Below are 27,370 nucleotides of genomic sequence, written 5' to 3'. Positions count from 1 at the left end.
GTTTCTACTCGGATTCAGATGTTCTTTCACTCCTTCCATTGAGCTTTCTGAGCATCTGGGTTGTTGGAAAGAGGTTTCACCAGCTGTTTCTGACAACAGGAAGGAAGAGAGTTAAATGACACACAGAACCACAGAACGTGAAAACGATTAAATGAAAATCGCCAATAGAAAGACCCAACAATAACAACATTACAGTATAAGAGATAGAGATCCTCACCACTGTCACTTGCCTCACCATCTTCTTCAGGACATGGGGAAGAAATGAGTGGTGACAGTCCACAGTCCTGCGGCCGAGGATATGGATTATCTTCACTGGAACTGTCGTCAGTCTCTTCCTTATCCTCACACATCTCTTCTATACTGCAGCTGTTTTCTTGATTTCTTTCCTGTGACTTCGCAGTGTCTTGTTTTTTATCTTTGCCTCCTCCCTTTGTTTTGTCGTCACTATGATCCTCAGATGCAACTGAAGTCTGTTTACATGTGAGTGTGGAGAGGATGGTGTCTGGCATGGAGGTCAATTCAACTGAAAAACAGATAACATTCATGTTAGAGGAAGAATTACATGTAAAAAAGCACTGGTCTGGTACTGCCAGTAACATGTCAGACATCAAAGCAATTCAACTTTATTATTAGTTGTTTACATAGTACTGAGGAAGCACTGGTAACACGTTTTATCTCACTAATTACTCACAAACACCATAGGAGTACAGTGTGCATTCCCAATTAAATTCACTCATCCCATTTACCTTAGTGGCTGTAATAAAATTAAAATATTAGATGGTGATTGGGGATTTGCAAAAGCATCAATATACCAGCACCTTTGGAGAAAAAGAATATCAAATGTTAACAGATTGCTACCCTTAGTAAGCTTTTGACATTCCTGCTGCCTCTGCAAAATCTTCCTCAGATCTTCAGGATCAGAAACAAACTGCCCCAACTCATAGTCGAAGGACGAAAGATCAAACATGGAGAATACCTGGAAAAGAAGAGTGGGCAGATTTTAAACACAACACTTATCATATATTTTTATCTTAAAAATTCACATTATTTGCTTATTCTTCTTCTTTCAATATAACTATTTACAATGTGGAACTGTTTATTGTAAAACTACAAATAAATAGCAGAATAGATTTCAGTCACCTTGCTACCTACCTGTGAAAAATTTGGTACTGGGAGGAAGTTCTCCAGTCGGTAGAAGAACTCCCACACCAGGATCTGCAATGCTGTATCAAAATGAACTCCATACTGTACTGGGAAGACCTCCTTTTGGCAGGAATGGCATAAACATGATCATATATAAAGCACAGAGGATTAACAAATAATTTCACAGATATATTTATAACTTTAACCATTGAAAAACTTGAAAAAGTGGAACTCACCTTGAAAAAACTTTCCTTTTCTGATTGATTTCTAAGCAAAGTCTGAACCAGCTCCACAAACGCTGACTTTGAAATCTCCACTGCTCCATCTTCGTCCTGTGCACCCAGGAGATGTTTCTAAATGCACGAGTTACCAGTTTTCTGTTCAAATTCCTGCCTTACTACACTAAAAGAGATAAGTAACATAGGATATACTTAGGAGATACTGCATGCATACGTGATAGTAAAAATAAAACCTTTTATGATAAGCAATCTACCTAAATATTATACTGCCATATGGTTATGATATCTAAAGCTAATTAGGCATCTATGACAGTGTAATGTGTCCTCATGTACTGACACATTCATATTGCCTACCTCCTCAGGGTTGTGGTTTGTTGCCTTCTCTTGGAAACTGTTAAGATTATCCTGGATAGCTTTACTGTCAACCATGTCCATCCTCTTTAACAATTCAAGAATGAGCTGGAAAACACGAACATATACATTTATACTTGACTTATGTAACACAACTAATGTTCAGTATTGACAGATGAGACAATGGATGCATTATACATGTTTAAAAAGTGATTTTTCATGTGGGATTTTGCAGGCCCTTTACTCCACTGGGACTGCTTTTTTCTCTGCAGATAAAAATACAAATATATATAAATATATATATAATATATAAATATACCCTTATTCACTCACCCGAGCTCTCAGCCCCAGGATGAGCTGAGACTTCAGCCTGTAGTTCATCAGCCCGGGAACCATCTCTGTCACCAGCGCAATGAATTGAGCCACTTTTTCATATTGGTCGACATTTCGCTCCTGAGCCACCTGCCACATACAGGCAGACATCAACCTCAGAGGAGGAACCAGCAGGTGCATGGATGACCGAGGAAGATGAGGATCTGACAGCAGATGCCAGCAATGAAACAAATAAACACCACATTATTAACGTGTACAGAATAAATCTTTGACAATTAAATTATATCTTAAGAAACATTCAACAACACCATAAAAAAGGTCGGACTGCTCTGGAATAACAGACATCCATTACAGTAATTTACAGTAAATGTATTTATTATTTAAAAACTGAATATTATATATATAATATCTGGTAGTCTGACAATTATTTTCATATTAATTGATTAGTCATTCCATGTTGTGCTGCAACTAATAGTTATTTTAAATATTAAAATAAGTATGAAATTAGCAGTGTTGGGGTGGAGTAACTAGTTACATTCCACGGTGTTACATAATTTAATTACAAAATAAATGTAACTGTAATATGTTACACTTTAAATAGGGTAACTATTAATCAGTAACCTATTATATTTCCAAAGTAACCTTCTCAACCCTGGAAATGATTTACAGGGTCTGGAATGTCAATTAATCGCCGTGGAAACACTGGCGGTCAGAGCGTATACTTGACGTAATGACGTTGAAAACGTCAAGGTACGTATGACTGCACGAATGGGGCCAATGTCCGGAGGGCGCAATTTTGAACTTTTGATTTCAGCCTAAATCTTCGTCAAACATACAGATGAGATGGCCGCTGGGTTCACAGCAGAGACTGGTGATTTGATGCAGGGTCCACACTTCGGAACAGCAGATGGTGCGAACATACCTCATACACTCTTACCTATCCTGTAATTTATTATTATTATTTACCTTTAGGTGGCGCTGTAAGTTACTCAACAAAGCAGAACGACCAATTACCGCCTCATTGTTACCAAACTGCGCCACTAAAAGCTGTTTAACGCTATTTAACGAACAGTGTCTTAAAATAAGTTGTGAGAAGCACATACAGTAATGATACAGACCTGGACTTTCCCCCATGTCAAGTCCGTTAACCGGTGCAGCTCAGCTAACGTCAGCGGTGCAGTGGAAAGCTTTCGTAGCCAACTTGCAACGTTACGTTTTATATCAAGGAAGCTACATACACCCGTCTCGGTGCACATACACTTGTAATCAAGATACTGTAGTCTTGTTCACGTTGCAGGTTTACTTATTTATTTATTTTTAAGAGTTGTTGGCAAGCACTTCCGGTTCCCTGTTTCAGAATAAGACGACTATGGTAACCCCAGATTTACGAAACTATCGTCGTGCCTTAATTTTGTGCGCTATTGATCATTGTACATTTTTTTTTATGATGCCACAACGTTGTGGTTAATGTCTGTTATGTGCATGGAATGATCATGTTTGATGTTAAAAAGTATTGCGTGTAAGAAATCTCGCGAGAGTCTTCGCAAATGTAGGGTTACCATGTAGATATGGTCCTCAATAAAATCATCACTAGTTTGCAGCGCTGAAGAGAGGTCATGTACCGTAACTTGTATGTTTTATATGCAAACAGACAGAAGCCACAAGACACTTAAATGCATAACATTTTGCACATCTGTATATAAGCTACCTCTTAATTATTTATGATTTTTATCAGGCACTTGATTGAACTTTATCTTATTTTGTTTTAACTGCTGCTGCCTTATTGTCTTTTAATTGGTTTTATGCGTATCTTAGGTGTGTTTAGTTATTTATTCTATTTCCTCTGCACTTTGGTCCAGAGAAACACGATTTCATTCAGCTGTATGTATTTAATAGGTATGGTTGAAATGACAAATAAATAAACTTAAACTTGAACTTGGACTCACTTGAACACATGCATTCACAGAGGATAATTGTATCAAACCACCTTAGTTTCTTTTATGTATTCTCCCTCTCTGTACTGTCTTCTCTTGTCAAAAATACAATTAATCAGTGACAAACTTTCACAGCATATAACATCACCACTGGTGGAAGAAATCCTCATACATAGAACTGCAACAATTATTTTCATTATTTATTTCGTCGGTTATAATAATTATTATTTATGAATTTCATTTAAAAAAATTAAAGCCCATTATAGATTCTAGGATCCCATGTTGATGTCTTCAGTTGTCTCGATTTGTCCGATAATAGGTCTAAAATCCAAATGAATTCCCGTTACTATCATATATGTATTACTATTGCAAAGGATCAGCGTACAGAGTGTAATTGTTGACTGATGCTGGTTGAAAGAATGCACATTTAGTACATGTCACGAAAGGAAAAAAAAGAAACTGAGTCAAGATGTGCGTACATGTACTGGGTGTTATCAGAAGCTGTCCACCTGTGGAGGAAGAGCAGCTGCGTGTTCAAGGACAAGTAACTAATTAGTCCCTATCGCATGAGAAGCAAAAGGGAAGATAGTTTTCATTCCAGGCTTTGTATGGCTAGGTTATACAATGTTCAAAATATAATGTTCCTACTACACTATCATATCCTTTAGCTAAGTAAAAGTGGCATTGGTAAAAAATACTACAAGTAGAACAGCAAAATTACTTAAAAAAGGACTCATTGGACAGAAGTGGTTTGTTATTTTGAGGGGGAAAAGTGTCTTTTTAAGGTGTCGGTTCACCACAAGCTGCCAGAACAGCTACAGTGATCCTTTAGATCCTCATTTTGTTGAGTGTTGTCTAACATGTCGGTCCAAAACCTGTTTCTGTCTGTTTAATATGGTTGAGATTTGGTGATAGGGAAGACTATGCTCATCAAATCGCTTAGTGACCCCTAAATATTTTCTCTGTTCAAACTGTATGCCAAATGAAATAAACATGCAAAACATACTGATATTGACTTGATATAAATAGTTCACAGATTGATTTCCTCAGATTTAAGGCACATTTCTGGAGGACATAATGTTTTGGTGATTGTTCCTTTAGTTTTAAGAACAAAGTGTGCAGAAGGGAGTGAGTGGGAATGCTTTGATAGATCTCACTAATGGAAAAAAAGAGATTACCCCACAGAGAATCCCAGTTGATCCTGCAGATGGGTTTTTATCAGATTTTGGTCTGCTCTGTCACACTTAACCCTGGTTCGTGTGCTCTTTGTGCATTAATGTGAGAGGTGAAAAGTTCAGAGTTCTGGCTCCAGAGACTTGAAAAAAGGCAGACACGAAGTAAATCATTTACTCAAATGAATGAGGTAATATGAATTGTAATGTATACAAGAACATACACAACAGCTGTTTAATTAATTTAAGAGACGTTCAAGGTAAAACTACTAATGAATAAAGGGAATAATTATTTCCTCCAATACTTTTTTTTTGTAATAATTTTTTTTTAAAGAAAAGTTTGCCAGGATCTAGAGGTGACACAATTAGTAAATAAATCAATAAGAAATAATAATAAGCAGCTATTTCAGTAACCACTACACAAGTCATTATGCAAGTAAATACCAATTATTCTCTAGTTCCAGCTTCTCAGTTGTGAAAATATGCTGCTGTCTTTATCCTGTCATAGTAAACTGAATATTTTGGGGTTTTTGAAGAGCTATTAAAACAAAAAAACAAAAACCACCAAGCAGTTTTGTGATGTCAATTTACACTTAGGTACTGTAGTATTTTGATATTCTGCAACTTTAAACTTCTTTCACTACACGTCAGAGGGTAAAAATGTGCATTTTTCTGACAACTAGATTTACTTGCAGATTAAGATTTTTGTATACAAAGCTTATCATGAATTGCTAAAACATGATGCAGTGTTATACTGTAGATACAGTCCTGCAACAAACTATTTTCATTACCGATCATTTTCTAGATTAATCACTTCGTTGTTTGGTCTATAAAATGTAAGAAAATGGTGAAAAATGTCGATCAAATGTTAGAAGCTGGAAAAAAATGACTCAAAACTATAAAGAAATATCAAAATATTAATCGAATAGTTGACAGCTTATTGATTAACCAGTTAATTGTTGCAGATATAGTTAGCCTATAGATTAAATATACAGCAATGAAAAAAGAGCTTAAAAGCTATTTATCTTTCATATTAATCCATCATAATAAATATACGGCAGCGTCCATTCCACATAATGAGTAAGTGTCAGTACTTAAACTGTATATTTTGAATGCATACATAAAACATATAGCACGTTTTTCAATGTAATAGAAAAGTGATGCCTGATGTAAATGTAAAGCCTGCAGCGCCATCTAGCGTAAAAAAACCAGATGTGTCTGCTGGATCCGGTCTTCGTCAGCCAACCACAGGAAAGGGGGCTTGCCGTGATCTGGACTGAGGCGGATGAGACCAGAAACCTTTGTTCTGTCACTCGTCCCGATGCGAGAATAAAATAAGACCCCCCCTCCTTTTAGCAAAACCGAGCTCTTATTTCGGGGGTTTTAATGGCGACCGCAGATGGCTGATTTATCAATCAGAAATTAGCAGAAATCATTTATCCCTGCTTTTTTTTTTTGTTTTTGAGATCGCTGCAAGCCGAGGGGAACATCTGGTCATTTTTTTCTCTGTCTAGCTGCTAAATGGAAATAAAACGCGGAACTGAATGTGGCAGCGGTGGAGGTGCGTGTACCCTCTTGAAACATCACATATAAGTCATTTAATGATCCCTGATCTGCCTGATCTGTGTGTCTCTGACCTGGTAACCGACATGGAATTATTACATTCTCCATAATAATCCTGCAGTGTTTTATTTTATCATCATTATTATTATTATTATTATTATTATTATTATTATTATTATTATTATTATCTTGATCCATAATAGTTGCATCTACAGTGCAAGGTGTTCTCCATCCCTCCATGTACGTTTATATGAATCAGATCATTATCATTAGCCTTTAAAGGCATCTCTCTGTAGTAGCTGTCATGCAGTATGCTGCTGGGTTGCACAGCCTGCAGCCTGATGCGAGTTTGTTGTGAGTTTGATGGATGTTGCTGTTAGTGCACCTGAGAGCAGCACAGTCATGTCATTATTTCACCTCGCCCCTTGCCTCCATGAATCAAGTTCACGTCTGCATAGTGAGCCAGCATATGTGCTGTCAGCTGGGTGCTGTCGACTCAAGTTGCTCAGATTCCTTGTTAAAGTGCTGATGTGTTCTATTTACTGTTGTCATCGCTTGGTTGTACTTTTTTAAAGTTGGCTGTAGGTTATTTTTCTTTGTGTAAACGTCAACATTTCAGTTAGTGGATGTAAAAACTTTGCCAGCCTTTGTTTTCTAAGACAGACTGTGGTGTATAATCCTTTCACCTGCACACACACATCTGCTGTAGTAAAACAGTGAACAAGACTAGCCATATGCACACCAGGCTTCTGCATAATTATCAGAGAAGACACCTAAAATTATTTTTTTAATGAGGTATTATACCCTTCACTGTATGCGAGGACAACTGAAAAGAGTATTTGTTTATGTTTTGATTTTTCACATTGAAATATTTTCCTTACCCTATGACAAGTAGGAATATGGCATTACTTAATCTGTAATTGAACCAGTCCAAACATACAATAGGGTCATAGGGTCAAAATCATGAAGAATGAAATCTTCACTTTTGAGAAGCTGAAACCAGCACGTTTTCTGCAGTTTTACTTAAATAATGGCTGAAGTTATTATTCCATTCTTCTGTCGATCAACTAATCAATTAATACAGTAAGTGTTGCAGCTCTAGTCTACAAATGCCATTTTATAGCGGTATGTTGATGTATTGTGATTTAGTACCATTTTGTGGAAAATTAATTGAGTAGCTTGTTGACAAAAACAATCGCTTTAAAGGACCCATTAAGCAGCTGCTCTGGAGCTTTCATTTATAGCCATCAAAATATTCCTGTTGTTCCTCAGCAGATGAAGCTTTATGTAGAATCTTTATGTTTGAGGAACTTAAGCAGACAAGCATGTTTATTTCTTGCCTATTTAATTAAGCAAATGCCTGACAAAGGTGTCTCATCACAGTGATGCAAAAATCATGTAAAAATCTTATATTGACATTAATACGTCCTGCTTATTGATTTGCAGAATTACGTACCCACAAAGATCCAACACAATCAAAGATATTATAGTAATAGCCATTATTAGGGCTTGGCAATATATCAATATTATATCGATATTGTGATATGAGACTGGATATCGTCATAGAAGTCATGATACGGCAGAAGTGTTGTCTTTTTCTGGTTTTAAGGCTGCATTAGAATAAATTGATGTAATTTTCTGAACTTACCAGACTGTGCTACCTGTTGTATTATTTGCCTTTACCTGCTTTGTCATTATATCCAAATTACTGATGATTATTTATCAAAAATTTAAGTGTGTAAATATTTTGTGAAAGCACCATTAGTCATCCCTGCTATATTGTTGCGATATTGCGGTATTTGGTCAAAAATATTGTCATATTTGATTTTACCTATATCGCCCAGCCCTAACCACTTAGAACAACAGGTGATTTTTATTGTCTCACAATATATATCCTCATATATTTCCTTAAGCGATTGGAAATACCCAACAGTGAATATAAACCATAAAGCTGTAGCACAACAAATGGACAGGTGTAGTTATTTAAAGGTTAAACAGCGACCTGTCTTTGCTTATTTACTCCTGTTCTTGTTTTCTGTCAGGTTGTGTGTAATTGTGGGGATTTGGGACACTCACTGTTGCCTGCTGATGTCTGTAAATTGTCTCTGATTCATTAGCTGAATGAAGAATGATACATGTCGCTTACATTCAGTGTTAACACATCTTTTGGTGTTTACGTTTCTCCTCCACTTCAGGTAATGATCTTCCAGTCCATTGTCTACGCCTCCTGGCCACGCCCCTGCAGCTTTTTTCAGCTGCAATGTGGCAAGTTGTGCAGCAGGGACTTGTGGATCACTACGGGATGCTGGAGGAGTTTGTTACCATGGTGACAGAGATGGTCCCAGAGCTGATGAGCTACAGTCAGAGGGCTCAGCTCATCTTGGGACTAAGAGCCAGGGTCAGTAATAATATCTAATACTGTAAGAATATTCAGAACGTGTACTTATTACAGCAGTTTATCTCTTGTTGTTATTTTATCAAGTACATTTAAAATAGATAAACCATTATAAGTAGCTTATGAATAGTTGATCAGTTTTACAGCTACCAATAGTATCGTATTTTCCTTGCATGATATCAGCTTAACAATATGAGTGAAAAGTTTAATCTTTGAAAAATGTAAATGAATTTCAGAATATCTTCTAAGTCCCCCTTTTGCTTTAATGACTGCATGTGCTCGAGCTGGCATGGACTGGCTTTCTGTCTTCAAGTGCCCTTATAAATGTTCAGTGGGGTTGAGGTCAGGTGACTGTGGAGGTAAGTCTATGACAGTCAGGTCTCATCTTCTTTGGTCCTCAAGTAGTTCTTGCAAAGCTTTGAGGTGTGTTTGGGTTTATTATCCTGCTGCAGTATGAATCCTTCTCCCCAAAGATGCAAACCAGAGGGTACATCATGTCTCTGAAGAATGGCGCGGTACTTCTCTTTGATCAGGGTGGAGTCAATTTAGTGCAGATTTCCAAATCCAGAGTAGGCAAAATACCCCCGGACTTGAATGTTCCGACTACTATGTTTCACTGTGGGTTTTATACAGTGTGACTCTCTCTCCTGTTCGCTTCCTTACATACAGCTGTCTGTTACTACCATTAATCTAAAACTTGGACTTTTTTCCAGTCATCTACTGTGAAATGCTCATATTTCTCGGCTCACTCCAAGCGTTTGGCCTTATTTCCCCTCCTGTGAAGTAGTTTAGGAACTGCTACTCATCCTCTGACACTGCTAAAAGACAGTCTTCTTCTGATATTCGTGTACTGATTGTACTTGCGTTCTTTATTTAGCAAATTCTTTATCTGTGATGACGTTTTTTTTCTATCTCTCAGGGAGCTAAGCTTGATGGTGTGTTCACTTTTGGTCTGCCCGATACATTTTGGATACAACTGATCCAGTGTGAGCTCCATGTACTGCTCCTTGCTTAGAATAACATTTTTACTCGTGACACTTTCACTTATGGCTCTGATGCCATATTTCCCACTATCACAATGCTACTTAGTAAGCAATAATCTGCAGGAAACACAGGGCACAGCGACTACAAGTTCATTCATGTGAACAAGCTTCTGATGAGTAGATTAAATCCACCCGAGTGTCATCTGAACGCTTCAATGGAAGGGAGACAACTCAAGGAAATCTGACCTTTTGGGACAAAGGAGTTAAGTTGGTCAATACCACAAATTTGCTCACAATTGATTGCTGTGCAGAATCTTAAATATTTACATGCCATAACTTCTTGTATTTTTAAATGTTTCTAAATCCTCAAACTTTTTGATTATTTCCAGATTTACGTGAAAATATTTTCAATAGATTTTCAATATGGTCTCAGACTTTTAGACCACTACTGTATATCTGTATTTATTCACACATACAGAAACTGTCAAACATAATTTAGCAATGTTCAATTTTCAATTCAAGTCACCCATAAAAGCGTGAAGTCTCTCAATAGCTGTAGTCCTGCATCACATCAGCTAGTCATGGCTGTTTAAGTGTATTGTGTTGCCTTTTGTTTTTGTGTACAACAGCTGGTTCTGGAGATGTGTCGAGGGGATCGTCCAGTAGACATGCAGACCATTCAGCAACATCTGGACAGAATCAAAGCCCCAGTCAGCTCAGCCAAAGATCACCATGTATGTAAACTGCCATTGATTAAATATGCTTTGAGTGTTATGACTGTCAGGGTTGTTCAAACCACACAGCAGCTGTGGCATATGTGAGCAAGTTCATTTGTGTTTTATTGCCTTCATTTGAGCATTTCTTATTGTGTATATCAGGTTACCATTGACCAGGTGGAGGAGTCTGAGGTGAACTTTGTGGAGTTGGTGCATTCTTTACTGGAGGATCCCTCTGAGAGAAAACATTTTTTCCAGGTGAGACAATACTCACTCCTGTAAATGATCCTTTATACATTAAATCAATAAAAGATTCAAGACATTATCATGGAGACCACCCAGCAGCGTACCATCAGGCATATTGTATATCCCAAAAGGTTTATTGCAAGAGACAAGAACTTTAAGGCTATGGTATTAATATAACACAAGACTGGTCTGTATGGATTCTTATCATGTGCAGAGATACACCTTCAAAAAGTATAAGTATAAAACGCATAAATGGATTGTAGAGTTTCCTCAGATTTGCTGGGGAAGGTCAGTATTTATGTATGTAGAGATACTGCATCTTCTGTTGCTTGAGAACACGTTTGAGAATGACTTCTCAGAAAGGGCCTTTGTTTCAGTCTTACGGTTTATCATCGCTACATGTAATGCCAGTTTTAGTGATCTGATTCGGTCCAGTTGTTTGTGGATAGACAGAGTGAGACAGAGAAGGACTGATCTTTAATTAGGAGAGAAGCAAAACATTTAGAGTTTTAAGTAATTAAGTTATACAATTCTAACATTTACAACAGATGGTGGGGAGTCAAATTGGTAACTGCAGGTGTGACAGTAATAAAAATGCTCACACATCGGATCTGCAGTTTTACAAAAGGTCAGTTTTTCAAAAATGTGCACCAAACATAATACCCGACATGAGAAAGACACTGGTGTCTGCTGCAAGCTGCAAGTGCAGTTAGGATACTGTAGGAAAATTAAGCAGCCTTTACAAGCGTACGCTGTAATAATGACCTAACTGGTCAGGAAAGTTTTCCAACAGTAACACACTTAAATTATACTGTATTTAATATATATCTCTTAATCTTTCTATCTCTGTTTCTTGTTTTTCTTTATTTTCCTCTTTGCAGGACATATTTCCTGCGTACTTTGGCTCAAAGTACGACGCAGCACTTGAGATGCTGGTTTGGGAGTTTATATCAAGGCTGGAGGAGCTGCTTCCAGTTCCAGACTTCACACAGGTGCCATATTTCATATTGAACTTTGTTCTGGCCCCCATTATCAGCCAACTTTTATAATAATAATGAAATTGTACGTGAGGGAATTTGTTACATCCATTTATTTGATTGAATGTTACTTTGAGAAAATAATGTTTGAATCAGGAAGACATGCAAATCAATGCATCTAAGACAGAGAATGATACTCACCTGTTATAAGGACATGCAGTTTTTGCTACTAAAAGTATTCACATAGTAGGCAAAATCTTGGCTACCCTGTTATGTTCTCTGCCCACTACAATGTTGATGTGAAATGTACTGCTACCTGGGGATTTGTTAAGCGGTGAGGAAGGTCTGCACACCCTTGTTGCAAGCTAAATGCAACATTGACTCTGTATCAATGGGAAATAGACTCTGGCATTATTCCAAACTGAGCCTCCTTTTCAGGTGTCACATGAGCTCAGTGCAGGGACTCATCTGTCTGCACCAATGACCCAGAGACAGGGTTAACTGGGCTCAGGTGCAACACAGTGTCCCAATAGACAGCCTCCTCCTCTCCCTCTTTTTCTCAACCAAGCTGTTGAACAAGAACAATGCAACAAAGGCAGAGCGTTAGTGTAAGAATAAAAGGAGAGCAATATTATAAATGTTTTTGATTTCCTTAAACAGCTACTGTTTTGTTGGTTGACACATTTTAACTCTGTGTGGGTCATTTTGCAATTTAAGTAAGTGCATAATAAATGACCTCAGGATTAATACATTTAGTGATGTGTTCTCTCTTCTCAGATGGCAGCTTTAATCGGAGATGCTCCGTCATTCCTAGACGACTGTTTACAAACCTTTTTCCCGCCACAGGACATCAAGACTGTACTTGAACACCACAGAAACCTTGGTCATTTTGAAGAAAAAGGTACTCTAGGTTTCAATTTTTTCTCAGTTGATTGTAAAGTTTACTCGGTGTAAACTCACTGTGAAAGTGTTACTATTATTTCTAAGTGAGAGTGAATATGCATGAACAAACATGAGTTTAGACATGTTTGACAGTTGCATGATTTATGTTTGTACCAATTTGGGGCCTAATGAACCATGTTTCTCTCAACTGTAGATCCTAGATTATTACCGATGGATGACTGCATCCTCTACTCCCTGTCCCTCCCTCCTGTGACCAAACCTGTCGCAAACACTACCTCCTGCTCACCTGCTCTCAAAGACTCAGCCCCTGCAGAGCACAAAGGACAACCCGCTGCACCCAACAACACGAGCAGCCTGGAGAGGCCGATCGGGGGGGGCTCTGAGACAATCAGACAAAGACTGAGAGAAACGGGGGACTCGGGCAGCTGGCGGCTACAGGTTAGAGGCGGAAACTGTAGCATTTCTCAGGAGAGGAAAGTGCAAAACTCAATTAACACACGTCCATGCGATGAAACTATAGACCTCACTACATCTAATGAGACAGCGGGCACGGACTCAGCAGCCAATGAGAACAGCCAAAGCGTCAGAGGAGGGCGGGTTCCCAGGAAGAGGAAGCTTAGCGGAGGTGTAGACATTCCCACAAAGCAGCCTATGGAGGCATCAGCTTTCTTGTAAGATTATCAGAAATATTTATTTATTTATTACATACAGAGAGTTCTCATTGGTTCAGTGTGTTACTCCATGTGCGTCTTGTCATATAATCATCTGAAAATACTAATTTATCGCCTTCATTGAGTGCACATTCAATCCATCTGTTTGCATTCCTCGTATTTCATTTTGTTTTTGAATTACATCGTGTTCATTTCCAACCACAAAACAAGTACTACAAATACCTCCAAGCTAACTGGAGGTTACAAAGTGAGACAAATCACTGTGATTGAATTGTAAAACAGTGTGTAAGCCAGAGGTGTCCATATTATTCCATAAAGGGCCAACCAAGCATCACCTGACTCATTTAATCAGCTGATAGCAGTCTTCAAACAGTTGATTGGTCGAATCGTGTGCTCTTGATTGGTTGGAACAAAAACCTGCCAGTACAAGGCCCTTTACGAAATAGTATGGACATGCCTGGTGTCAGCCAACATGACAGATTTTTCCATGACATGTTTTTCACCTTTCCAGGGAATCTTCTGTGGATGATAAGAATTCAGATGAATCTCCTCTAATCTCAATATGGGGAGAATATACAGGTTGGTACAATTTACACATGGATCACTGTGTATTTGCTTTTGTCTAACCACTGGCCTTTGACAAACTCTTCGTGTCTCATTTTAGACTCTCAGGAAGGTTCTTTCCCGGTTGTAACTGACTTGAAAGTTCCCTGGTCAGACGAGGAGACGCTCCATCTGCTTGACATCTGGGGGAAGGACTCTGTGCAGCGGGCTTTGAAGGGCTGCTTGAAGAATCGTCATATATTCACTCAGATTGCACAGAAAATGGCAGAGAGGGGCTACATGAGAACAGTTCAACAGTGCCAGACAAGAATCAAACGACTGAAGAAATGTTTCCGAAAGAACAACAGGTGTGTATTAAATGACTTGTCTTTCTGTCCAATAATTTCAGTTTCAGAAATTTTAACCTTCATGGCTGTGCAAATAAAGCAATTGAACCAAAAATGCCTGTTGCATTTCCCCATATCTAACACCAGAGGGAACTCTAGGTTGGAATATAAATATAACGAGCAGCTGGAGCGAATACTCGGCTCCTCAGCTTCTTCGGCTGTTCCTGAGGTCACTTACGATGTTGAAGAAATAATCGATGAAGATGAGTCCCAGGACGGCGAAGAGGATTTGCAGTTTCTTGGCCACACAAACCGGCAGGAAATCGGTATGATGTCACTATTCTGTAATTTAGTTAATTGAACCATAATTTCAACAATGACGTTAGATGTTTGATAACTTGATCCTTAAAGGTATAATTTGCAGTATTGTCAATTGGTGTTATGCTCAAATATACACGCCCACCTCAAATTGAGGCATTATTGGTTAGGTGGTGTTAAAAGTTTTCCATAAGGCTGAATCTGACCTACACGCCAATAATTGTATATCAGGTGAACAGGATATGAACAGATAAAAGGAACAATTCATTTACAAAATAATGTAGCAAAATGCATCATCACAACAAACAGCATTAGTTCAACTTAACTTTCAAACAAGCTCATTAAAATTAGTCCAATTAGTCCAAAAAAATAATTCTCAAATTCTTGTTTTTTATGTATATTTAAGGAACTAGAAGTGTTCCCTGGACAGACATTGAGACACTGACCCTCATCAACATGTGGGGTGAGGAAAAACTTCAACAGGAGCTGAGAGGAGTCCACAGAAACGGGCAAATTTTTTCCACCATATCCAACCACATGGCTGCCCAAGGATTCTCCCGAACACCCGAGCAGTGCCAGACAAGGCTGAAGAGGCTGAAATCAAGTTTCAGGCAATGCTACGAAAACAAGTATGTATGCTTAAAGCAAAAAATAATTAAAGGTTAAAAGTTTAGGATTTTTACTGATATATCCTCTCATCCCCAAACATCAGCATGAAGGGGCAGGAGCAAGTTCAGTGCAAGTTTTACGATGAAATGGCACACATTTTAGTGCCGCAATTGGATGAAATACCGGGAGAGCCTGAAGACGACGAGAACGACTTGCCTGCCAACTCCCATCTGGACATAGGTAAAATATTCTCTAATAACTGCAGGGGGTGTGGGAAGAGAGCTCAGATTAACCAACTATGGTGTTTTTACTTTCTTTCCTTTACCTACACCACATCAATCCTGACATCTAATGTCTATATACTGACTGATCACTGTATGTACCTAATATTTACAACAAGCAGCACAATCTAACAAAGTTTTCTGAGTCTGATTCAAGTCATATTTCAAGCATTTAATGAGAAACTGCTTCTTTTATATAGGGATTTATTGGGTTTAAGGAAGAAATAAGAAGTTAATATAAAGAACAACGCTTCAACAATCCTTTGGACCCACACTTTGAGATTTTTGTCTCTTCTGACTCAACTAACTACTGCATTTGAACCAACTTTATTTACATAACATAACAATAATAATACTTAGAGGTGATTCTGTGTATTGAAATGTATTGTTAAATAGAAGTACCCGGTATATGTTTCAACTTAGTCAAAAAACCTCTTCAGTATCACGGCATACTCAAAACAAAAATGCAACAAAAGCAGTCTGGCCAATTCAATACCAAACAGTGAAATGTTAGCAAAAATCTGTGAACTCAGCTGTCAAATGAAGTGTGAAATCATCCATTCAAATTGTTTCTTTCTTGTATCTGCGTTTCTTTAGAGTCCGCTGTGGGCATTCAGGAGGACAGGAAGAAAGTGCCCTGGTCCGACAAAGAGACCATCATCCTTTTGGAGATTTGGGGAGACCCGCAGGTATAGCAGACTGATAGTCGAACTGAATTGCCATTTCATTTCACTTTATAATTGCACTTCCCAATTTGCATCGCTAAAGAATAAATTAAAGATAAGGACAACACTGTGGAGGTCTGGGACCTCGCCTTGACTTTTTTCCAACTGTTCAAAAGCAAGGTGAAACTCTTGATGGTCTTGAGGTCTTTCACAAAATTGTCCCTTTTAATATGAATTTCACCTACCACTCACCTTTAGGTCCAGCAAAACCTGAGAAGTTACCCACACAATGGTCACGTTTTCACAGAAATATCAGAGAAACTCTGTGCCAATGGCTACTCCCGCAGTGCAGGGCAGTGCCACACCAGAATCAAACGGCTAAAATGCAGCTATCGCCAGTGTCAGGAAAACATGAGGTAAACACTGCACATTAATATTCATCTCATATGCTGTACTAACAACAGGATGTGTGTGTTTAACTCCTTTTTAATTTTACTGTCTGTAGCGTATCTGGGACTGTCGATTTCAAATTCTATGATCTACTGGAACAAATCCTGGACAAGCAACCATCAACATCTTCCACTGTAGTAACGGACTCCATTGAAATATCCGAAGACTCCAATGTTGAATCATTGTCTGAAACAGGTAAAATACCTCCTCATCTACTCATAGCAGTTTATTGCATAGCAGTAATACTCAAGATTTTGGAGGGTGCTGTTTTACACCGTTGTAATGTTTTCTTTCAAGCAGTGTAAAAGCAACCAAATAACAAAAACCTTATAAAATTCAGATTTTGCTGTCTATCTCTCTGTTATATCACTGTAAATTAAATATATTTTTGGTTGAGACTGGAATAAAATAAAAGTGAGCCCCACATGCTTTCAGAAATATAATGCAGGATTGTTTATTTTATTTATTTATTTATTTTAATGTCAGTACACCTACCATAATCATAAGAAGCTTGTACTGTTGAGTCATGGACTGAACACATAACAATAAGGGGCTTATGTGACATTTATTACTGGGTAATTGGAGCATTTCCAATTATGACACCTGCTGGGTTATTAATGCTATTGTGTGGGAGTGAATGGGTCTCCCATATACTTGAAGCATGGCCATAGAACTTTTTATAATCATGTAACAATTACAATATAATAGTAAATGCTAAAATATAGTGTAAGAGTAGAGTAGAGTAAGCAGTATCTATCTCAATTTGACTAAGAGTAACTAACTTTGGCCACCAAAAACTGCTGCTGACATACTATAGCTTTAATGCATTTTATAACACATAATTACTCATAAACTGTACTTATCTCATGTAGAGTTGATCCATGTGCTGTTCAAAGCATTTTTAAATGAAAAGAAAATAGAAATGGCAACCACAGTATTTTTAGTGCTTCACTGTATTAGAATTTGCTGCATATTAGGAAATGTAATAGTGCAGCCGAATCACATTTACTGGCTGAAACTAACTTGTGAAAGAGTGCAGTGCTGACGCGTGTTGTGTCTCGACTGTAAGATGGAGAAATCAACATATCGAGAGATAAACCAGCACCCGGTTCGTGGTCAGATGCGGAGACCCTGGTGCTTATTGATATCTGGGGCGAAGGAGAAGTTCAGAGGGCGCTGAGGGGTTTTGTCCACAACGGACGAGTTTATGCCGACATTTCAGAGAGACTGCGCAGCCTCGGATACACAAAAACCCAGGAGCAGTGCCGCTGGAAAGTCAAGTCACTGAGGAACAACTTTCGGCAGTGCTACGACAAGAAGAAGTGAGATCAAGCTTTCTGTCTGTTTGCAAATATAATCAAGTATCACTAAGTAATAATAATAATAATAATAATAATTATAATTATAATTATAAGTTAAATTTATATAGCGCCTTTTAACACACCCAAAGAAAAAAACAAAACAAAACAGATGAAAACAAGACTACGCTCTAATGGCTCTTATTTCAACTTTTCACTCTTTGTAGATGTGGAAGAAGAGTAGATTATAGGTTCTACAACCAGCTGGAACAAATACTTGGACCGGAGGCGGTTTCTGTTGATGAGTACGATGAAAGAGACGAACAACCCGAACAGGATCCAGGTACAGTCAACATTCTTTCACACACTCACACAGCAGTAGAAGAAATGCCCCTTTTTGATAAGTTTTCTGCTGCGTCTTCCAGCGGTAGGGACAGACTGTGTGAACACTGTGTGGACGGAGCAGGAGACAGCAGCTCTCGTTGAGGTGTGGGCTGCAGATGATGTGCAGCACAGCCTGAAAACCTGCGTCCGCAACGGGCACATATTCATCGAAATATCGGAGAAGATGGTCGCCATGGGATACATGAGGACGGCAGAGCAGTGCCACTCTAGGATCAAAAGGTTGAAGAAGACTTACAGGCGATTCTGCAACAATCGGAGGTAAATAAAATGGATAAGCAATTGTTTTAGAGGCATTTTATTAAGATTTATTCAGTTGGTCATTTAAAGGTTGCCAGAACTCTGAAAAAACTGAAAATATAAAATATCCACTGCAGCTCAGTGTTTCCCAGCTAACCTTTGTTTATGTTTTCCAGAAGTGGAGGCCGGCCTGCAGTGTTTCGATATTTTGACCTCCTTGCTCCTGTGCTTGGTGACAACTCTGTGCTTAGTGAGGTGGACAGCGCTGCCGTTGACGCCACCTTGTCACCATTTATAGACAAGGATCCTGCTGTGTGTAAGTTTAAATATGGTCCACTTAATAAGTGCAATTTGTGTCATTATGCATTTGTATATCGAATAGTTATGCTGCTGTTTCTCCTTTTTAGACGAACTTCCCTCAACCAGCCACCTCCTGTCTGACCTGAGCAGAAAGACGCCCTGGTCGGACCAGGAGACTCGCACACTGCTTGCCATCTGGGGTGAAGATACTGTCCAGCTCACCCTGAGGGGGTGCCTGAAGAACCGCCACATATTCCAGTACGTCTCAGAGAAGATGGGTGATCAAGGATATATAAGGACTTCAGAGCAGTGCTACACCCGCATCAAGCGCCTTAAGCATGGGTTCCTCCATGAAAGGTCAGTAATGACAAAATTATTTCTTCTTCTAAATAAATGTTTTTAATTTCTATTATTTATATTTTGTATTCAATAGCCAGCATCATATGGAGATCCTGGTTGGTTAGGTGTTACACTTTACACATAGTCGAACTTTATGGTACCGCAAAAACGGTGTAGAAGTCGCAGTCTATTTTGGAGGGTGTCATGCTGAACTGGACCAGTATATTAACTCATTTGTGTGCTTACTGAGTCCCAAAAAACTCTTCATCAGAGCTGTCACTGTGCGTCAATATTGCGCTGTCTCACAAAGTGCACTGTCCTCGGACTCTGTGTCAGTCCCAGAGTCAAACAAGGTATCATCCTCTGTTCCATCCAAGGGAAAAACAACAAAGTTAATGAATCTTTTATTCATCGGTGCTCATACTGTGCGTCGTTGCCACAGCTCAATAAAAGCTGATTGATTTTGACCAATGTTATTCAAGAAAATGACTCACTGTTGTTTATCATTGTAAATGTCTGGGATTATCTTTGCCAGCTAATTCACCAGGCTACATATTCAAATGGGAGGTGACTGGTGGTAACTCTGTTTTGGTCTTGGCCTACAGGGAAGAATTTAAATTCTTCAGTGAGATGGACAAAATCTTCACTAAGGAGTTGAACACGGACAGCTCAGTCACAGACATGCCGGTCACAGATGAGCCGGATGACAGCACACTTGAAGTGGGCCAAAAGAAAGGTTAAAAAAATAAAGTATAAACGTTTAACACAGGGTTGAAATGTTTGAAATTATAAAAATCTAATCTTTAGGTCAATTACCCAACTCTTGTGGAATGGATCATGTATGTAAATGTCTGTATACAGCGTTGATATTTGGCATCTAAGCTCTTTGTCACTCCCCACAAGAAAACACCAAGTTTAGCACAGCAAGGAGTCAGGGGTGACAATAACATTTTAGATGTTGAGATGAGTTGAGGTGAATAAACCTGTGTAGCTTTTCTGATTATTATAATTAATACCATATACTACCAAGATAACTCTAAAACTACTACTACTACTGTTTGTTGTCAGCTGGCTCAGGTAACCAATGGGTGTCTGATAGCACTAAGCTGCCCTGGAGCGACGGAGAAACAGAGGTCCTCCTGGAAATTTGGGGGAGCGAGGAGATTCAGGAGAACTTGAAAGGCTGCACCAAGAACAAACACATCTTCATCCAGATCTCTGAGGTCATGGTCAGCCAGGGCTACCTGCGCACTCCTGAGCAATGTCAAACAAGGATAAAGAGGCTGAGGGCCAATTTCCGACACTTCTTGGAAGGCAGAAAGTAGGAACTGTTGTTTTTCAGTTGTTGGGGGATGAACAGGAAGTGTAATGATCATTTTAAAGCCTGAACATCCCCAAAATAAAAGTTTAATCTTCTAAACACCTCATAACATTTGATCTACTGCTGTTCTCTCTCATGTTTCCAGAGGAGAAAAACAAGAATGCAAGTTCTTTGACCAGTTGGTGCAGATATTTGGCAGCAAGTATGTAACTTCTGACCCCCAAGCCGAGGATACAGCCATAGGTAAGGAGGCACATTGCCCATCATGTTTATAGATTTTCATCAGGCAACATCATTAGGCAGCAGCTTTAACAATAATGCCTGAACCAGCAAGCTATGACAGCTATACTTCAATTTGTAACAGGAAAGATTCATCAAATTATCTCCAGTCCAATTTCTGTTTCAAAAGTAAGATCACAGCTACTTTGAGGGTTTATTTTATTTTATTTTTAATTTTTTTTTTTTTTTTACAACATACAGTGTATAAAAATGAAACTAGAGAGGATGTTACTCGTTTTTTGTGCTGTTTTTGTACACAGTGCAGTGCAGTGTGTGTACATTGTGTTTATATACACACAGTTTGACATTTTGGGAGCTGGTCAGCTTAGCTTAGCACAAAGGAAACTAGCTAGCTCTGTCCAAATGTAACAAAAAAACAACTCTAACACGTACTACCATGCTATATCTCTGATGTTTAATCCAATAAAAAAAAACAAAGTTCAAAATCAACATTTTTTGGCTTTATATGGTGTGGTGGTGTTTTTAATCTTTTTTGTGCTTTTGTATAAATTAAATCAATTAAATATAATTTGTTTTATAATAATGTGATGCTGGTTGGTAGATTTTGCTAATGTTGGACAGACTCAAGATAGCTGTTCCCAGTTCGTATGCAAAGTTAAGCTAATCAGCTTCTTGCTCTTGCTACATAGTTAATGGACAGACTAGAGAGTCTATCAATTTTCTCATATAAAACTGAAGGAAGCATATTTCTCAGTATTAAACTATTCCATAGACTTTCTTTACTGTCATTAAAGTTAAAAGAACAAATCCAGAAAGAAAGATCAGCAACTAGCTCCCTCGCTAACAAAGAAAATGGCAAAGTAGCTACTAAAACACAATTTAACATCTAAAAATGTGTTTGTTCTCTCCCACTCCCTCCACCTCTTCTTCTCTCTCTCTCTCTCTCTCTCTCTCTCTCTCTCTCTCTCTCTCTAGAGTCATAAAACCATGCATTATCGTAGAGCCATATTGAGAGCACATAACAGCAGCAGATGGAAGAAGAACATCCAACAAGGACAGTCAAGCAGAAACTGTGAATCTATCAGCTGCAGTGAGCAGTTGTTTACATATGACAGAACAGAGCCTGTACAGGCTCACACATCTACATTTGCTTCTGTATATACTTAAAATACTTTTACATTCTTCAGACACACAGACCTACTGAGGTATGGATTGCTGTGTGTCTGTGTGTGTGTGTGTGTGTGTGTGTGACTGTGTGTGACTGTGTGTTTGTGTTCCTCCACCGGAGTGTCTTCTTGAATATTTACGACAGAGCCATGACACTAAAACTAGGATGCTCAGGGCTCGAGGGACCAGAAAGAATCTATGGTGGTGGGAGTCACACAAGATGCCGTCTTCCTCTGGAAAACGTGTTTTTACTCGTATCAAATTTATTTTGTACTTGAACTTGAAGTAACTGAAGCAGAGCACACGCAAAAACAAATACACACAAGGCCTCTAGCACTGTAACCACAGCCTACATTTGCTTTTTTCGCTAGTTCAGGTCTCACTTGTCTTTGCATTTGTTTGTCATGTTTGAAATCTACGTGTTGAAAAGTAAAAGATTCCTTTGTTAAGTTAAGTCTTAATTTGTGTTGAACTTGTTCAGAATTTTATTTATTTACATTAATGTTTTAATATGTATTTCAAAGTTTTACAATTTACGTTAAATATGTTACTCTTCAAACTTTATTGAGGCATATTTTGTCCACAAATGTGTATGTTTTGTTACATTAAAAAAATTGAAATGTCTAATTTAGGATTTATTTCTGTGATTTGTTTGTGTGTAATTTTAAAAATGTGTGTTAATATAAACAATAAAATGAACAGCAGTAGATCATTTAAAGGGTAACAACCACAGTTTATTGCAAAATACAATCAGTGCCTAATAAAATCAAGGAGGTGGTTAAATGCATATCATCATCCTGCCCAGAAAATTATTTACAAAAGTGACAGATAAAAACATGCACACAAAGAATAACCAAATATGCAACCAAAATAGACACGGATAATTACTCCAAGCTGAGTATTTATATATGTGAAAAAAGTGACTGTCTTAATGCAGGATTGAATTAGGTATTTTTATATTCTGGTAATATTACTCTTATTTAAAGGATAGGTTCACAGTTTTTCTAGCCTGTCTTAACACTGAACACCGACAGTGGTTTCCCTCGTTGTATTCATTCCTCCTGTTCATACTGGCTATCAAAAGATCCCCTCCAAATGCTTTTTCAATGTAAATGATGGGCAAAATCTACAGTGTGTTCTCTCAGTTATTTTTACAAAAATGCTTTTAAAAGTTTATCTGAAGCTTATATGAGGCATCAGCAGTCTGAGTTAGTTATCAAGTGGATATCTGCCACATTTACAGTATTTTTTGCATCAAAGTCCCTCTTTGTGGCTCCTCAGACAGTGTCTCCCTGATGAGCTGCAGAGTAATGTTGAAAGATATCTACTTGGCTTCATATTAGATTTGAATAAACATTTAAATACATTTTTGCAAAGAAGAATGTGGCCCCCATCATGTACTGTACACTGTAAGTGAATTATGAAGAGAGCTTCTAATGGTCAGAGGAATGATCACAGCAAGAAAAACCTCTTGCAATGTTTATTTGGGTGCCTGGTTATTGTTTTAAGGGAGACTTGAAAAATTGTGAACCAATCCTGTAAATAAACAATCTGAATACTTCTTCCTGCTGACATACAGTAGGAAGGGAAATTTCAGGTCTTAAAACATCTATATAGCACTAATGTTGCATAAGTATGCACAACAATGTTATGTGAAGAACTTGTCTTGTGTTACTAACCTGCAGTGATCTAGTGTACTCTATCTCAATCTCTCTCACCCAAACAAAGTACGTGGAGTGAAGTGGAATGATGGGAAATCAGAGGAGGTTGCTGAGTAATGAGTTGTTAAGCAAACGTTTCCCATCAGGCATATATTTGACTGTGTAATTGTGTTGAATTATGACCCAAACTGTAGTCCTACACTGTAACCACAGCTGTGCTAATGCTTTATCACACACCAGAGCAGAAAGGCACAGGCTGTTCATTAACTTAATGGTTTACATGGCTCCATCTTTAATATATAATTCTCCACTGTGGGTTGCAATCTCCATCCTCACAACTAGATGTCACTAAATCCTACACACTGTGGACCAAACAATATCTTCAACTGAAAAAACACGAGGTCCGATACACCATACATACATCATGTTAGGTTTGTCGGCATCAACCAGCTTAGCATTGTTAGAAAGCTGTGGTGAACCCTCCTCTATTAGGACTGTGTAGAAGTCCTTGGGTTGACAAGGATTTATACACAAGCATTTAACCTTATATTGGAGAGGAGGCGGGTCTAGCTGTTCCTGCAGCCTCTTCAGCTCTGATATAGGAATGACTCATCCCTGTTATCCTCCCATGTTATCAAAAATATAATAAGAAATCATACAAATGCATCCAAAAATCTTTGTACATTCATCTTTTCCGTCTTAAGATAAGCACATCACCTTTTGATTTTTTTTACAAAGCACATTTTATCAATGCATGCTTTCAGCTTTGCTCAAGTCCGTCTATAAAGAGTCACATAGTCTTCTAACTGTACGAGATGATGGTTCTGGTTTCTCCTCTTTTGGATTTTCCTTCACAGGTGTTCGTTTCCTGATGTGTTCGTTCTCCTGCTTCATTAAAGCTGTTTCGCTCCTTAAATATAAACAAAAGATGAGCCTATTTCCACTCACATTATTCAATATATCACTCAATTAAAGTTAACAGTTCTGTGGATAAACAGGTTGTCTATGAATACACAATGGGTCATGGAGAGTAAAGTATATCAGAATCGGCTTCATGTATGAATAACACATTATTTCAGGAGATATTGCAAGTGAATAATTATGAAACTGTCTTACTCATAAGTGTCTTTGGTTGGTTTGTGTGGCGTATTGTTCTTCTCAGCATCCCTGTGTGACAGACAAAGATTTAAAAACATTTATATATCAATTATTTCTAGGTGTTGTCTATACAGATTTTTAAGCTGTGTATTCTCTTAATGTCAGTAATTTATTACCATATTTAACTGTGAGATTCTTGTATCACAACTAGACTGATTCTGAGTTAAAAGTTGAAATTACCTGTTCTTATGTTTATGTTGGAGTAGAACAGCAACGACTATAGCAGCAACCAAAACAATGGCCACTAGTACAGACAATGCAACGATCAAAGTGAGATCTATGAGAAAAACAGGAAAAAATGTGTATTGAACATTAAACATTCATAAACCAACTGCAGATCAAATGTGAGTTTTGACTAGAGACAACTTTAAAGTTAACTTACTCTCATCAGATCCAGATTTCCCGTTCAAACCTGAAAAAAGAAAACTAAATATCAGAATCATGAAGTGATTATCTATCTTTAAATCTGTGGTTTTTGAAATGTTCCTCACCATCATCAGACGATCGTTTGACTGCAGGAATCATCTTAAACACCTGCATTTCAGGGACTGAGAGCAGTCCTGCCGCACATCCAACTTGTGTGTCCTTTCCATGGAAACCAGACAGCAGAGCTGTCGTGGTGACGGTGACTGTGCTGTTGGTGTTGGTGACACTGACCGTGCTGCTGTTAGAGAAGTAGAGACCTTGTTGTGGGACATTCAGAGTTACTGTGGGAGCAGGACGACCTGTGGCCGAGCAGGACACCACTGTCTCTTCAGTAGAGTTTGATTCTCTGATTTGTAGAATGGGTTCATGCAGCTCTGCAAAGACACAACATTGGAGAAATATGGTTAAACATGAATTCATTGCTTATAGACATCAGAAACTTTGTGTCTATATTTGAATATACTGTATATGAACATTATGTAAACAAACAAACACTGGTTGTTTTTATGTCTATTATGTCTTTCATAATAATAATAATAATATAATAATAATGGAAATAAGGTGTATTCCTCACCATAGAGTTGGAGGCAGGTTATGCCTGTCAGAGAACCATCAGGAAATGTGTTGAACAAACAGTAATAGCAGGCTTCATCCTTCTCCATCGCCTTCCTGATAACTATGGAGCAGTTCTGAAGTCCAGCATCTTTAAACTCCACTTTCCCCTGAAAACCAGGATTCACTGTTTCCCCAAAGTGTTCGCTGTAGGTGGCACAATTCTTCTTCCCCTCTGGTAGAAGTTTCTGCCAGGTGACCTGAAGAACATCTTTAGTCTGCATGAGCCGACAGCTCAAAGGGACATCTTCTCCTACTTTTGCCATCACAGTCTTCTGTGTTTGTATCACAGCTGTTAGACCTGCATGGAGGAAATGAAAGGAAGGTTATAGTATAGATGTTGTCAAAAAACAATGAACTCAGTATGCATCATGAAAACTGTTCTTGTACTACTGTAGGTGAAAGTAAGTGGTTCAGTTGTAATAGCCAAAGGTGTGTTGATCAAACACTGACAAATAACTTGATGAGCTGCCTCAAAATGATTGATTAGTATGGCTATTAATTAACCATTCATGAAACACAAAGGCAGGTAGAACATGCACTTACTGTTTTGATTAGAGGACACAGACAAAGCTGGAATTTGCTCCTTAAGGCAATAAACTCAGTGGGGGGAAAAACTCCACTCTCACATCCAGTGCACAGCTACAACTTAATATTTATTCTCACAAAGTACAATAATATCATATTTTCGTGAATTTCACACTGTGCAATAATCATTATCTATCGTCATCTATTTATTAATGTGCAATATTTCATATTACTCCGGCGCATACTGCACCTATTTTAGTTGATACTCTGTACTTTATAGGACTTGTGTTGTGTGGTTGCATGAGACTATATTATATTATACCCCTATTTTTCTACTGTATATGTGAGGCTGAGGTTTTTTTGCTGCAGCATAATGTTATGTATGTGTAACGAAGTAGTCATTCACAAAATCTGAAAAGTTGCAATTATTTATAAGGTTTAATCTATTCACAACGAATGACTGAGACCAACTGTAATATGCATTATAATAAGAGACTTTTCTTACCTTTTGAAAATCCCTCCATCAGAAAAAGGAAATATAAGACCGCGTGTCTCGCCATGTTTGTTCAATGTGCGCCCAAATTCAAAATCCTGCGAGTTTTGGAGAGAGGTGTGTCTCTGGGATAATAGGACTGAACATTAACTTTCACTTTCGTGGTCATGAGTCTACTTTCAGCAAAGATTCAAAATTGCACACATTTGCAGCATTTAATACTGTTGTTGCACCTTTAAGTCCTAAAATACCAACAGGTAGGAAGTTATCATTGTAATCTCTAAAAGAACATTATTATTATTATTTTAACGATAGAGGCCAATTCAGTCTTCCTTTTTAATATCTT

At 38.1% G+C, this 27,370-nt stretch overlaps 2 protein-coding genes across 3 annotated transcripts; one reads left to right on the top strand and one right to left on the bottom strand.

Annotated features, from left to right (window-relative positions):
• The first annotated feature begins 2,913 nt into the window (after positions 1 to 2,913).
• Positions 2,914 to 22,720, top strand: zgc:113263 (uncharacterized protein LOC503753 homolog). 2 transcript variants are annotated; one of them, XM_053344068.1, is made up of 24 exons: positions 2,914 to 2,976; positions 8,931 to 9,133; positions 10,743 to 10,847; positions 10,992 to 11,087; positions 11,957 to 12,067; positions 12,830 to 12,953; positions 13,149 to 13,626; positions 14,138 to 14,205; positions 14,291 to 14,537; positions 14,664 to 14,842; positions 15,241 to 15,463; positions 15,547 to 15,683; positions 16,322 to 16,413; positions 16,648 to 16,805; positions 16,895 to 17,034; positions 17,909 to 18,161; positions 18,365 to 18,480; positions 18,563 to 18,800; positions 18,956 to 19,095; positions 19,187 to 19,436; positions 20,024 to 20,154; positions 20,487 to 20,739; positions 20,885 to 20,982; positions 21,955 to 22,720. In XM_053344068.1, the coding sequence occupies exons 1-24, from the start codon at positions 2,946 to 2,948 to the stop codon at positions 21,960 to 21,962; spliced, it is 3,879 nt and encodes a 1,292-aa protein (XP_053200043.1). In that variant the 5' UTR covers positions 2,914 to 2,945; the 3' UTR covers positions 21,963 to 22,720. The 2 variants fall into 2 exon arrangements, with proteins under 2 accessions (XP_053200043.1, XP_053200042.1); XM_053344067.1 differs by lacking the exon at positions 2,914 to 2,976 and adding an exon at positions 6,478 to 6,733.
• Positions 22,721 to 24,491: 1,771 nt separating this feature from the next.
• Positions 24,492 to 27,082, bottom strand: LOC128385232 (OX-2 membrane glycoprotein-like). Its single transcript, XM_053344086.1, has 7 exons — positions 27,037 to 27,082; positions 25,966 to 26,304; positions 25,457 to 25,765; positions 25,348 to 25,377; positions 25,146 to 25,242; positions 24,924 to 24,974; positions 24,492 to 24,717 (listed from the first exon to the last, which is right to left on the bottom strand). Exons 1-7 carry the CDS (start codon positions 27,053 to 27,055, stop codon positions 24,588 to 24,590), a joined length of 975 nt encoding a protein of 324 aa, XP_053200061.1. The 5' UTR covers positions 27,056 to 27,082; the 3' UTR covers positions 24,492 to 24,587.
• Positions 27,083 to 27,370: the final 288 nt, after the last annotated feature.

This window comes from Scomber japonicus, chromosome 23 (genome assembly GCF_027409825.1).
Source record: "Scomber japonicus isolate fScoJap1 chromosome 23, fScoJap1.pri, whole genome shotgun sequence".
Classification (NCBI taxonomy): domain Eukaryota; kingdom Metazoa; phylum Chordata; class Actinopteri; order Scombriformes; family Scombridae; genus Scomber; species Scomber japonicus.
The sequence above is the reverse complement of the archived record's forward strand: the minus strand, read 5'-3'. Positions and strand labels throughout refer to the sequence as shown.

Excerpts from the sequence above, each read along its gene's own strand:
- zgc:113263 (XM_053344067.1), top strand. The coding sequence starts at position 6,694 with ATGGAAATAAAACGCGGAACTGAATGTGGCAGCGGTGGAG. Across the intron at positions 17,035-17,908 it reads TGAATCATTGTCTGAAACAG|ATGGAGAAATCAACATATCG; the intron begins GTAAAATACCTC and ends CTCGACTGTAAG. Across the intron at positions 19,437-20,023 it reads CATGGGTTCCTCCATGAAAG|GGAAGAATTTAAATTCTTCA; the intron begins GTCAGTAATGAC and ends CTTGGCCTACAG.
- LOC128385232 (XM_053344086.1), bottom strand. Across the intron at positions 25,766-25,965 it reads AACCTGCCTCCAACTCTATG|AGCTGCATGAACCCATTCTA; the intron begins GTGAGGAATACA and ends GTGTCTTTGCAG. Across the intron at positions 24,975-25,145 it reads CAACATAAACATAAGAACAG|GGATGCTGAGAAGAACAATA; the intron begins GTAATTTCAACT and ends TCTGTCACACAG.